The sequence below is a fragment of the Coloeus monedula genome (assembly GCF_965178545.1).
Source record: "Coloeus monedula genome assembly, chromosome: 4".
In the NCBI taxonomy this organism is placed as follows: domain Eukaryota; kingdom Metazoa; phylum Chordata; class Aves; order Passeriformes; family Corvidae; genus Coloeus; species Coloeus monedula.
Genome location: NC_138784.1, coordinates 22,206,149 through 22,220,367, shown reverse-complemented (window position 1 = coordinate 22,220,367; position 14,219 = coordinate 22,206,149). Strand labels below are relative to the sequence as shown.

Here is a 14,219-nt window from a genome sequence, read left to right as displayed (position 1 = left end):
TAAATACCATATTGTATCTAACTGACAATTTATGCTATGAGGTGGTTCTAAAAGCATAAGGGACATCAAAGTTCAGCCAGCAGAAAACCTTGCAGTTGTTCAATGTAATACCCATATAAAACCACTCTTCACTGATCTTCTAGAAACATATTTGGAAAAATGTGCATTTATAAAAAGCATCTCTCATGCAAAGTCGGGTCCCAAGTGACTAAATGTTCACACTCACGACACACCAGTCTAGTCATTCTTGCTTTTAACTGATTTTAATCTGAACTGTTTGTATCCCAGGACAAAGCTCCATTTCAAACAGTGTAGAAAAGCAATGTGCTTTTTCATTTAAAATGTAAAAATCTATTTTTTCATCCTGTCTGACTTCTTAAGAAATGGAAGAGACTCTCTCCAGATTACAGAAGCACTCTCGCTTTGCAAAGACCAGTTTCAAATGCTATGTCCTTAAGAGGAGAGCTGGCAAAGTGTTTCACTGGAGAGCTTTTCATCCACTTCAGCACAAAGTCATCTCTCTTGGCTCAACACGTGGCCAGAGTGGTTTGGGTAAGCAGGCTCACTTTGCACTGAAGTGCATTAGGGAATGCTGCTGTAATGGACTCCCCCAGCTGCCCCATGACTGATCACTGCAGCTCCTAACAGCAAACAGAAGGAAGTAGCAACGTTTTCATCTCCCCTGGCTGCGCCTTGAAGACAGACATCTGTCTGAGCATTATTTCCAAATGTCAAGAGCCCCAGCCTATTTTTTAATAGAGCCCTGGACATGTGAAAACTGGTTATGTTTTCACTTAAAATGTACATTACAAGCTAGGACACAGCCTTCTTTGACTGTGACATGCAAATATTACAACAAAATCAAAGTACCAAAGCTGGGTGCACTGTGCAAAGTCATGTCCCGAATCACTCGAGTGCCAAAACAGGACCACATCAGGAGAAACTGCTGTGCTACTTTCTTCAAAGAGCCTTGTCTCTTGGCAGCTACCTGCAAGAAGACAGATGTGTCTGACATGGAGAAACTTTTATTTCTACCAGCAATACAGCTGAATGATGCATGTATCCAGCTTCTTTTTTTATACTGAAAAACTACTTACCACCATCTTCATATTAAAATATACACTACAAATTTAAAAACCCAAACTCAAAGTGGCCTTAGACAAAAACCACCTTATAACCATGGACAACCTTCAGAAAGAGGAAACAATGAAGTATTATTCAAGACTGGGTCTCCTTTACACATGATAAAAGGACTGCAAAAAATTGCTCTGATCTTCATCTTAACCTAATTACTAACATGTTCATTCTTGCTTCTATTCAAGGAAGCAATTTATAATCAATAATGTTTGATCTACACTGAAAATTTATATTACTATTTCAAATAAGGTTTAATATTGAATATAAAATTTTTTGTTCCTTCTCATTTTTACTTTTGTGAATTCACTTAGTCATTTTACCAGCAAAAATACTTTCCAGAAAGCACATTTTGGGCATCAACTCTTCAAAAATGTATTTATTATAGCCCTATATGTGTTAAAGAATTAGATTCACCCACTCTGCTATTAAAATTCATGTCAAGTTCTTCACTAAAATTAACAGCTCTGGCCAGAATTTCAAATTGCATTCCACTGACTAGAAGAGAAGTTCCCCAAAACAATCGAAGTATTTCAAGTAATCTGGGGGATTATCTGTTGTTTTCTATACGGCTATTTTGCAGCAGAGAGAGAGGCAGCATATTTTGGTTTGTTTTGGTTTTACTTCTGAGCTCTAACAACTGGAATGAAGGGTTGAAACTCTAAAAGAACATCCTAATACAAAGAGGCAAGAGAAGTTAAAATAATCAGTTACATATTTTCATACTCTATGTAAAATAATTGTGATGCCGGATTGCTTTTGAAAATACATTCTAAAGCTTTGTTAGTAGGTTTCTGCATGCACTTTAATTAAAATAAAACACAAGTCCTTGGTATTCCATATCAGCTCAAAAGGAACATAAATGTGTCCTTGATTGAATGGTAATCTAGACTTTCATCCTTACATTTGATTGTATATAAATTAATTAGCTAGCTTAAATATCCTTTTCATTAAAGCCTTAGAAGGCCAGACTATGTTTTTCTTTGCACTGTATCATTAGGATGACTCTGAATTTACCTCTCCATATCCCTGACAAATTGATTTGACTGGAATCTTCAACCCTGTTCATTCTTGAATACCATCTTTTGGAATAAAATAAACAAGGGCAGAATAAAGCAAAATCCTGAATGTGAGCTCATTACCAACTCCTTTTTTTTTTTTTTTTTTTTTTGTAATTATTTTTACTTTTTCTAAAAATGTATTACCTGAATTGAGCTCATAATGCACATCAGTGACTCACTCCTCCTTACCAACCTTTACAACACATCTGTCCACCATGGAATCCAGCCACTCAATGTACGACTCAATGGGGGATTGCTCCTCCAAAAGGTGATCAAACTCCTGATACACTGGCACACAAAACAAAAAAAACAGCGCACCTTAGTACTTAGATTCTGTTTCAAACAAGAGTCACAAAAGGCTACCAAAAGAATCACAAGTTTACTGTGCTTTTTTAAAATAGATTGCTTAACTGAAACAAATGCATCTTTCTTGGTGCTGACCCAAAAAGTTTGCTGGGTCTCTTACTTTGTTTCTACTGAAAGTGATGCAGTCATTGAAAGTGTTATTTTAATGTGAGCCAACCAGAACCTATTTTTTTAAATTTGTGTTTTTAATTTAAGTTGCCTGGTGTGCCCAGAAGTGAAACATTTATGGTGTTCTCTATGAAGAGTGAGAAACTAGGCCTTGACCCTGGTGATGAAAAAATGTCATGCATGAAATTGATTTAGAAATGCATAAAGATTCTTCTAGGCACCAAGTGAATGAGTATTGTTGATAGGGCGCTCATCTGTATAATGCTTTAGTTGCAAAAACATGATTTAACTGCTGCAAATCATCTCTTTGCAATGCCAGACACACACACACACACACACAAAGAATGTCCATAAACTTCTGCTTCTTCAAAACAAATTGTTATCAGTGCAGAAATATTCTACTTATGACTGAGAAGACTTGCAAAAAGCAATCTGTATACTTTTTAATCTTTTCCAAGTGCACATATTAATATTTTAGTACAAAAAGTTTTAAAAAGTCATTCAGCTGCAGTCCTTAAAACTTCAGGTCTCATTTACATATGAGAACCAATGGCTGGAAGACAAAGAATCGTGTGCTTTGACACCTCGACAAACTATTCTTTAACTCAGCTAAAATAAAAGGCCCAGTAGGTCAAGAAGAAAGATACTTTCTACCTGCTGTGTTACAGGATGATTTCAACGTGCTAAGCAATTCCATTTATGACTAATTATAAGTAACAGGAGGAAGGAATTTCCCTCCACGGGAAAGATAGTGAGGGGGGTGGAGGAGGCAAAGGTTAGAGATGATAGCCAGGGAAATGAGCCAGAGAGGCTATCCAACAATAATGCAAAGAACAACTTCCCTGATTCCGTAGGATCAGGAAGATGAGCAGGAGTGCATTTGCTAAACACCTGACTACAGCTTTGTTTAAATGAGACTTGCAAAGGCTGAGGTACCAGAAACATTAGTTGGGGAAGAAGGGAAATGATGTTTGGGCCACCCTTATTTTGTTTCATTCTTTTATTGAATGGGCAACCTCCCTTTATTCAGAACAGGATCACAGAGGAATCTAAATGTTGTCTCCTTACCTGAGTATTTGGCTGGACAAAAACTGCCTGATACAACAGATGAAGTAATTCATATGCTGTGCAAAGAGGGGAGCAAGAGTGGAAAAACAAATCAGTTGCCTGCTTTGCTGCTGGAGCAATGCAACTGTGTACAATGACCTATTTGAGAAAATTAAATGTTTAGCCTTTAGTTGCTACAGGGAGGAGACCCCAACATTTAGTGATTGTTAAAAATACCTCAACAGGATCTGAGAATGCGGGAATAAAGCAGAGATCATGTCAGAGGTGGGTACCCTAGAGGAACAGGAAAAAGGTGCTCTTACACCCATTGATTTTTCTCATTTTCTCTCTAAGTTTGTTTATAGGCATATAAACCTGTTTGCTTTTTGCTAGTTATAGTAGCTGAAATTATACTTTCTTGATTATTAGTACCGAGAGTATGAAAACAGGCCTTAAATCCATGCTATATAAGTGTGAAAAGATCTTTGGTCAAGTAGAATAAACATCAAAGATGGGGGGGGAAAAATTCTAAGTTCGAGAATAATCTCTATAGGTATCTGAACACCTCACTGGCATCCCATCTCATGAGCTATTAGCTTACCATTTCTGACTAACTGCTTTTTGGACTATATACACCTACAATATGGAGAAACTTGCACAAAGCCAACAGCATTCAGGAAAATTCCATTTGATTTTATTGTGCTAAGAGCACATACACAAGAAGCTTCCTTAAATATTAAGGATGTTCTGAATGGCAGCCAAAAATGTTGCTGCTACTAGAGCATAACTTTGAAAACTCTTTTTTGGCCAGTGGTAGGATGTTGGGTAGATATAGAAAACATAACAAATGACAGAAGGATTCACTCAGCTTCTGGACTCCAGTCTCACTGTATGCTACCTCCTTTGCTGCCATGTCAAGTTTCTGTCTTCTCAAAAGGGAAGAGGGCCATGAAATGAATCAAGGGTTAAGAAACAGAGGAAATACCAAGAACCTCTACCTGAAAAACAGAGCTAGCAGAGAATGCAAGGCCCATCCCTGAACTGAGGAGAAGAATTCAAGTGTTAGCACAGCAGGATGACTGCCAAAGTCAACGTTATAGAGTCCAGCATACCCGTGAAGGCGTCGCCCCTTGTCTTCCCAGCCACTCCCTGAAAGTGTTACCTCACTAGCAAACCTACCCTTGCTGGGCTCCCACAAGTGGCTGCCTGCTTGGTGCCCTGTAAAGGCAGATTCTGGGTAAAAGATGACTGGTCCTCCTCAGGAAGAGATGGCAATACAACAGGTGAGTTCACAGGAAACGAGGTTATGTGTAGGATGTTAAAGGTAAAGCTCTGTTGCCTCAGAGCAACAAAACTCAGTGTGCTTCGGGTTACACCTAAACTTATAACTATGAAACACTTGCTGGATGATGGAAGGAATATTTTATATTTGCAAAAGATCTTTAATTGTAAAACCAATTTGCCAATATCTCCAAAGTCACTTTCAAGTCCATGCCCTTCACTATACTAGACAGTAGCTAAATTAGCCAATGAGCTTGTTTGATATGGGATTTACACTTAGTCATAAAAGTTTAGGGTGAAAGCTTATCCCATCAAACGATCTTGGTTATGAAATCATTGTGTAAAAAGGAGCTTTTTAGAAACAAGTTTACAAGGGACCCAAATACACAGCCACTTAAGTGTCAAAACCATTCAAAAGACAATTCTGTAATACTAGAGCAGGAAAAATTGGACTTTCACGCATTCGATGGTCAACTCATAGATTTAGTTTGCCCAGGTTCATGGAAAAAATCCTCCTGAATTTGGGTGCAAGTTTTGTGCCATTGGCTGTTCTGGATACTAGAAAGGAATGCGTCAAGGAACAGTGCCCAGACCTTTGCCCGAAAACTTAAGACCTTGAAAAGGCTTTCCCTTACATTTTGGTAAATACCTCTGTATCTATCTTAAGCCTCCAAGCAAACCAATGGTTCAAAACCAGCACTACTTTCTCTGAGCTTTGTTTGCAGCAGGAAGCCAAGTTCACCTGGCTTTATTTGAAGATTCTGCTCTTACGTTGTATGATGAGCTTTCTGTGCTCCTCCCGTGAGTCCTCCATAGTATAGAGGGTTTGTTTGGTAATGCTATTCAGATCCACATTCCTCCAGTCCTCCAGCATTTGAAATGTGATGTCTGCACTGTGGATCACTGTTCTTGATGCCTGTAATCCAATCCAATCTATTCATTAGTTCATGCTTTATTAGGTTAAAAAATAGGCTTTATCCCCTTTTACGCTTCCTTAGCTGGGCTCACTAAGTTGATTCTCCTCATGGACCCCCACCCACCAGCTTGATGTCTTACGAATATTACAGGGCCCTCTAAAAAGAGAACTCTTGAGTCATTTTGCCTACTTTAATCAACTGCAAGTATTTTGGTTACATCCACCACAAACCCTAATGAACAACTCTAATCTGATGCTGCCATTGCTAGACTCCTCAAACTCTAAAAGCTCTGCTGGTTTTCATGACAAGCTTCAGGTCAGAACAAAAAAGCAACAAGAAAAATCAAGCCAATACCAAACAAGCCCCACTCAGGTTTGTACCCTCCCCTCTCCCAGTCTTTGAAGACTCTCATTCTTCCCTCAGCCACATGAAAAGGTTAAAGCTGCTGGTCTCCTCATCAGATCCATGTCTTGGCTGGTTGAGACAGGGATCTGCTGTTGGTAATGGGGAGGATGGACTGAGAGGAAAGGAAGTGACACAAGATCATGGCCATATACACATCTCTGTAAGTTAAGCACAGATGATAACACGCACTAAGGTTTATCAGCTTCCCCAAGGGAGTGATGCACTTGAAGAGTCCTTCACCTAAGAGATTTGATCCCAGGTTTGATGCAGATGGTTGTGGTTTCTTTATCTCGATTTCCTCTGAATCGCTATGGACCTCCAGAGCTCAGTGATGATCTACTGTTTTTGGGGAAAGGTAGCACAGGTATCTGTCTCCACCACTAAAATAATGGGGGAAGAAACCTACCAAAAAATCCTTGCAGGAGTGGTTTTTTCCCTCAGAACTTCTTCCTGTGAGCTTCACCCCTCACAGGGTTAATCTGGGGTTTTGGATACACCTTTCAAAAGTGGAGCTTTCAGGTGATAGGGAAGAAAAACCTATCTCCTCCCATACATGGATAAAATGTTAATGAATTCAATGCATTCTCTCCCTTTTTATACGACACAGAATTAGGCTTCATGACTTTTTGACAGGTAATTCTGATGTGAACTGGTGAAAACCAAACACTTTGGAGCAGTTTCTATATTCACTTGCTGTGGTTACAAGAACATGTCTATTTAAAACCTCAGTTCAGCTGTTTTCCCGTTTTACTAATTTGCATTTGATTTATAATATACAATTAGGCTTGGAATTTATTGTTGGGCATGTAGCAATTTTTCTTGCTTTGCAATTGGCCCAATACAAACTGCTCTGAAATCAATGGAATGCCTCTCATTTATTTCCTGGAAATGAACCAGCTCTTCAAATCAAATATTAATTTTGTTTCATGAAAGTACCCTGCTGAATTTAATGATCAGGGGTTCCCAGTTGTCTATAAAAGCATTTTTCAATGATTACTTTTTGATTGTGTAAAGGTGGCCACAACAAATGTTGGAGACAAACTGCTAATGTGATCTCCTCCTCTGAGTGAAATCCAACCTGTCAGTTCATAAAATTATTTGAAAAGTCAGTAAAAATGGCATTCATCAAACTTGGGTAACTGAAATATTTACTTGGCAGAGATGATTTAGGGATGTCTGTCGCCGTAGTATTTGTGAGAATCTTCTGGACACTGCAGGAAAGAAGAGATACATATTTACATACTGTGCTAAATAAAGATAATACTTCAGAAATTACTAAATTAAAACAAGAAAAACAACAAAATAGATCCAGTTTGCCATACAAAATTGTGGCTACATAAAATTCTCTCAAATACCCCAGTTTTAACCTAATTTAAACCTTGACCTAAACTCTTAAATCTAGATGCTCAATCAATTTTACAGAGACATATTGCAAGCAATTATTTATAGATGCTGTGAATAATGAGATGACAAGAGAAACAGAGGACAATGGAAAAGCTTTGCTTGTTCAGCATAGCAAATTTTCTCTTGCTACACAAAGGAACTGAAGAACAGAAAGAACAATTTAATAGAAAGAAAAATGTTGGTGCAAGAATAAGCACATATAAAATAACAATAGCTACATTACGTGTGGAAATGAGAAAAGGTTGCTAAATCTTCATGCAATCAAGTTTTGGAGGAGTCTTTTGACTGGACTAGTAGGGGCTAAACTCTGATCCAGTTTCAGGTAGAATTTGATCTAAGTTTCTGAAAGCAATTGCATGACATACCAATACTTTATGGGCTGAAATGGCCCAGGAGGTACTTGCCACTCCTCTGTTCCCAGTTTAGATCTTTGCAAGTGATATGGACCTTACATTAAGATATTTCCTATTCTTGGAAAAAGAGCTTTTAAAATGTTGAATTGTGTATTTTTTGGCTGAAATCAGTGACTTGGGAACTGCAAAAATGACCCACGCTTGCAGTTCCTCCTGTCAGTACCTCCACTGGCTGTGTACTCTCACAAATTCTGAGAGGAGGAAACAGCTGCAGAAGCAACAAAGGCTCATGTAAAAGGGAGGGTGCACGCAGTATTTTCCTCATATCAAAAGCACCAGATTTGGAGATTTTTCCAAAGAGATGTTAAATGTGGTCACAGAGTGAGTTTTCCCTCCACACTGTACATAAAGGCAGTTAAAAAATATAGATTGAGAATGCCTAGGGAGTGCACTGTCCATCTCTTTCTGTCTGCCTATAAGATTGAAAAAGATTTTGCTGTTCAAGATTTTCGATATTTTTGAACTGAAAAAGATGTGGTAAAGCATATTCTCACTTCTGACTTTGTTTAATTTTAAAAATAAATTAGTAAACAATTCAAATCACCCTGAAATTAGTTGTTCCAACTTCCATCCTGACTGTTCTCAGTAACATATACACCTAATTTTCCACGCTGATCAAAATAGTTAATCCTTCTCCTAAATTAGTTTTTTTTTTTTCCCCTTTAACTTTGTGGTGTGGAATTTAGTGCTCATGAAAGGCAAAGAATTGAGAGCTGTGAAATAAAGCAGGCTTTATCAATAGGTGATGTGCACTGCAGGCATCTACAAAGCACGTCTGAAAAGGACTAGTGCCCTTTCCTGTGGTGACAGGGTAATTTGATCTCCTTCATTTCTAACTCTGGCACTTTTCTGAGTAAGGGCCTCAAGCTGTATTCAAATTCTGCTAGCCTAAAGGTTTGTTTAATAATTTTCTTTGCCTAATATCATCCTTAATGTTTGCTTACTATCAACAAAATTAATTTCTTATCAGAATCCACAAGAAAGAAAAAGAAATTCTCATTTTGAGCAGTGCCTCATTTCACTAAATGAGATTGGTTCTCATTAACAAGTGGAGATTCCAAGTGAATGCAAGATTTATAATGATGAGAGGTTTTAATTCCTAGAAGAACACTAGTCTCACTTCCAATTAATTTGTAATCAATAAACATTGTCCATCCTATTTCAACAGAAGAGAGATTGGGCAATACATACACTCAAATTTGATATTTCGTAGGTTTTCTGGCAAATCATGGAGAGCCACTTTCAGCCACTCATCCAGTTGCTTTGCAAACTTTCGGATCACCTGCGTCAAACTGAAAAAAGGAATCCCAACATCACATCATGTTTACTCTGTGCATTGTGCCATTAAAGCTGTGAACGTGTGAAGACCATGAGTCATTTATTTACAACTCATTATCATGCAGAGTTGCTAACATATTTGGGTTAGTAGGCATGAAGAAAAACTTCTGAAGCTTCTGAAAACTTTTGCAAGAAAAGCAAAATTTATCACCGTGTTCAAAACCTCGTATCTCTGTACAGCATTGCTTTGATCCTTACAAACAGTACTTCTACTTCAAATGAAATCATTCCCACTCTCTACAAATATAAATTCACAACTGTTTAAAGACAATAAATCAAGCTTCAGGTTTCAGCTCAGTTGTGCCCACATTTATACAGATGTACAAAGGGATATTCAAGTGGAGCAATAACCAACTCCTGCTGCAGGCCAGAGCCAGTGAGTGGGTGATGATGGTGGTGGGGAGGAATTTTCAGGCCGAGCCCACACAGGTGGGGGAGGTGGAGGTGGAGCAGGACCTGCCTGCTTAGCCCTGCACAGGACTGGAACTTTCTCAGACAAGTGAGACTTTGCTCTTCTCTCTTGCTACTGTTTCCTGATGGTTCCATCATTTCCTGTTACACTAGGTAGGCAGATCCTTCTGCCTTTCTCCTTGGAATCCTCAGTATAAAATTACAGTTCCCAGGATTAGTTGCAGAGCGTTGTGCAGGGGATCCTAACAGCTGGCTCTGACAGACAAAGCTGCACTGCCTGTAGCAATATTAGAAATGCACAAATGACAGAGAAAAGATACAAGGAACTTTCTCCCTTTCAACCAAGAAGATTTTCTGTTTGTACTCCTAGCACATGCACTAAGAACAGAGGTGGTTAAAACAAACATGGCCATAGGCCTGCTCTGCTCCACAAAAGCACCTAAAGAGAGAACAGGGGATGGATGACAACCTCTGGGCTCACTAAAAAGTGCCTATTCTGGATAGCCAGAATTTGTTCCCAGGAAGTATCTCAGAGGATTCTGCCTGAGTCAGCAAGATTTCCTTCAGGAGCTTCCATTGCAATGAGACCCTTCTTCACCCCCTCCAGTGCAGGCTATGGCTTAATAGCCACAATCTGGCCCTTTATATGCATTACAAAAGTCTATATTCACACTCAAGTCTCTCCTTATTTGCTATGAAAGAACTAAGCAGCTTGAAAAAAGGACTGCTGTTCTGTTTAATCCTTCCAATGAAATAGATTTGGGGGGGTGAGGAGAAAAGCCTGTAAAAATATACATGTCTTATCAAGAAGAGCTCATGCTTATAGCAGATTTCTTGTGTAAAATACTTTCACTTTAGCAGTCATGAAATGTACATAAGAGAGCAGAACAACATCGTGAAAGCATTTTCCTTGATTAGAGACACTTTAAAATCTTAAAAGCTAAATGCACAGCACCATTAAAAAACTCCTAGAGAAATATTCTTAACAAATTACTCAATGTCAAGAACACATCAGTCAAATAATGCTAAAGGTGTACAAGACTATTTAGAAAAGGATTTTTTCCTGATGCTCATATAAGTAAAACCAGAGGGGAAAACATGTTGACTGCACTCAGTGATTACACTTTTTGCTGTGGATTGTTGATCTCTGTCCTGCTTTACCTCTATGAACAAGAATTCTTGGACTCACATGAATACCAGGTAGGAAGAGACCAGCTGAAATCTACCACATGGATTGGAAAAGTGAATTTAGTTTGAGTTTAGCTGAACATTAAGAAACCAAGAAGAAAGTGGTATCCTTCATCACACAAAAACCCCCAACTCCAAGTTTTTCTTAATACAAGTCTTGTGAAAATATGAACATCTTTTCAGGACCATGTAAGCTCTGCAACGCCTTTCAAGTGACATTTGGATTTAAAGTCAGAAAACAGGTGGAAGCAAGCAGCTCTCTGAGAACTGGTGTCATTCTTGAAGAAAAGAAGTATAGCAAAGACAGCTGAGCCTTAAGGGATCAGTTACCTGTCAGGTAAGGCTTGTAGTACCGTTGGCATCAAAACCCCAGAAATTGCCTTGTACAGAATTGAGTCACAAACTCCCACTATATTCACTACAGTTGAAGAACCCAGTACGGGCAGCATATGAGGAGGCATCCCTTGCCAAAAGTGCAGAAGAAAACTTTGAACCTGCGATCAAGAGAAGAAGCAGGGATGTTAAAATCATCAAAGGCCACAAATACCATTCTCTTTAAATGATCCTGCTTACACAGCATCATTTTTTTAGCCCCAGAGCTGAGTTAATGGAATGCAACACAGGCAAGGCATGTTCCTTAACTAGACAGGCTCATACTGTAACGTAGCACACAATGGGATAATCAGCCAAAGGGTGAGGAGACCCTCTGAGCTGGTGACAGGGAGTCTTTGTGCTACTGCAGTAGAGACACCCATGGGAATCACTGTATTTTTACCTTCTGTCAGTGGCTGGTGAGTGTAACTCTTTGGCTTCCACATGTCAAGCCTTTTTCTCTCTCTGTGCACTCTGTCGCTGTATACAAAGGAATGCAATCTAGGGCTTGGTGGAGGGAGGGAGGGAGGGAGAGGAGGATAGCACATGGCTTACAAGGGTCAATGTACCATTTTCTGTCTTTGCTTTGGAAAGAAACACCACACTTTTGGATTTTATCTTTCCTCCACCAGGAAGGAAAGTGGAGAAAAAGTGGAGAAAAGCAAAGAACCCAAAAATAGGGGAGAGGTTTCAGACACAGCAAAACGTACCTCTGAAAATTTTAGTTTAGGAAATAAAGGTGTTCTTCTGAGACTGATATGATCAGTTCCACAGGGGTCAGAACACCAGCATTCACAAATGATAACTTTCTGCACACAATCTGTAGTGAAGTAAGCAACCACACCACGTGTGGCAAAGAGTATTTGCCATTTCTATATCGTTACTGCTCAGCCCCTTCCCTACCAGAGATCCTGATAACCCTAATAAAATATAGCATCTTGCTCTTAAGAAACTATTCTGAGACTCACCGAGCTAAATTTCCTGAATGTATCACATAATGTTCTCACATGGAAACTTCTAGACTGTGTACAAGGGTGCAAAATGAGCTTTAACCAGAAGAGTGTGAGAATTAAACAGTAAGAAGAAAAACAGGGAATTTCTTCCCCTTGTTCAGAAGACAGAGTCAAAAGACCCATTTCCCTTGTTGTTTTTTTTTTTTCCAGGACCTGAATGAAATATTTGAATCAAGTCCTCAGTATCTCTATAGCCAGATATATTATCCTGGATAAGAAGCCATCCTCCCATGTTACATAAACCTGCTTGCATTCCAGTAACATTTTATTTTTCAGTTCTAATTATAGAGCTGTCTGCGTGCACTCCCAGAAACCCCTCAGATTCAGTCAGATATGAACAGGTACAAGCCTTATCCCTCTCTAAGAGATGGCATTAACTGCTGAGCAGTGTGTGTGTGTTCCCAGCTGCACTGCAGCACAACTGAGCAACTGAAGACTTCAGCTGTGGCTCTCTGGGATATCTGGGAGGCTGTAATCCCCCCACCACTCTGCATCATTGTTAACAGACCAGCAGAGCCCACTGTTGTGGCTGTGACACCTGCCCTGGCTCTGCTGAGCACTCAGAGGAATTCCTTCGGGCAGCTCAGTTCCAACAAAAAGTTGTGGTGGACACACTCCTTGAGTTGTAAGAACTGGATTGTCCAACATCTTGTAAGGGGATATTGCTACCTTAATCCTGCTAGAGAACAGAGGGCAAAAACATTCTCATTGCTTTTGTTCCTCCAACTCACACAGCATTGTAAGTGACATTTAGGGCTATCAGTCACATATTATACACTCAAGTACAGCTATTGTTCCTTGCTCCTGAAAAGCATCGAGCACCACAAGCTGTAAGTCTGTAATATAACATACAAAATAGGGTCTCAAACCCACTGGTACCTTCTGTATCATTAAACAGCAACTGCAGTTTCTAACCATACCTCATCAAAGTTTGCTCTTATTACAGTGTCTAGGATCCTCTGACAGTGAGTCCTATACATCATAATAAAGGTAGAAACCTGAAAAAAAATGAAGGAGAAACACAAAAGATCATTCTGCTTTAAGAAATCCACTTTTAAAATTATCAGAATACAGAGCACAGAAAAAGCAAGTTTTTTCTTACCTTATCTATGCACAACTGCAAAAATAATGAAATCAGTTAAAGTCTAGTTAGATAAGCTGTAAGATGAGTTTTCTTCTCAAAAGTAAATTCTCCCTTTGAATTCATGGATTTTTCTGTCAATGGGGATTCTTCAAATGTAAGAGGAGCAAAAAGCCTCAGTGAGATCAAAGACGAGAATGTGGCCTTAATTAGGACATAAAGAACTAAAAAAAACCCATTCTTTTGTCCATTTCACATTGATACTACACATGTGCATAGAACCAGAAACCCAGCAAGCTCAGCCAAGAGAAGCCAGAGCATTTTTGTCATATGTGCAGCTGGGATTCTCTGAATTTCTACTCTAGAAGGATAAGAAATGCACTAAGTCCCTCTCTGCTCAAGAAAGCATTAGAACTGTTTTTCAGTTTGCCTTCAAGTGTGTTCACAGATTAGAGGGCTGTAACATATTTTAGAAGTTGCACTCCAACATCACATAATTTTAAAAGTTGCCCTCCTATATGTAATGCAACTTTTAAAAAATGTTCATGAGCGTTAGAAATACTCTACAGCTGATAGTTTCAGCTGCCTATTTTAAGGGAAGATATTTCTTCCTATTAGATGAAGTAATTCAGTCCCCCATAAATCAAGTCAAAGCATAATTAAACTTACTCTAGGTTAAA

At 39.0% G+C, this 14,219-nt stretch overlaps 1 protein-coding gene across 1 annotated transcript in view; it reads right to left on the bottom strand.

Moving 5' to 3' along the window:
* The window catches only part of RFX4 (regulatory factor X4), a gene marked incomplete at both ends in the record, with an annotated part of 85,915 nt that overhangs the window by 23,225 nt on the left and 48,471 nt on the right, over window positions 1–14,219 (bottom strand). Inside the window, 7 exons of the mRNA XM_082280820.1 lie at window positions 871–984; window positions 2,385–2,483; window positions 5,769–5,913; window positions 7,472–7,530; window positions 9,328–9,428; window positions 11,404–11,567; window positions 13,379–13,456. Coding sequence (XP_082136946.1) covers window positions 871–984; window positions 2,385–2,483; window positions 5,769–5,913; window positions 7,472–7,530; window positions 9,328–9,428; window positions 11,404–11,567; window positions 13,379–13,456 — 760 coding nt within the window. The remainder of the gene's footprint in view (window positions 1–870; window positions 985–2,384; window positions 2,484–5,768; window positions 5,914–7,471; window positions 7,531–9,327; window positions 9,429–11,403; window positions 11,568–13,378; window positions 13,457–14,219) is intronic.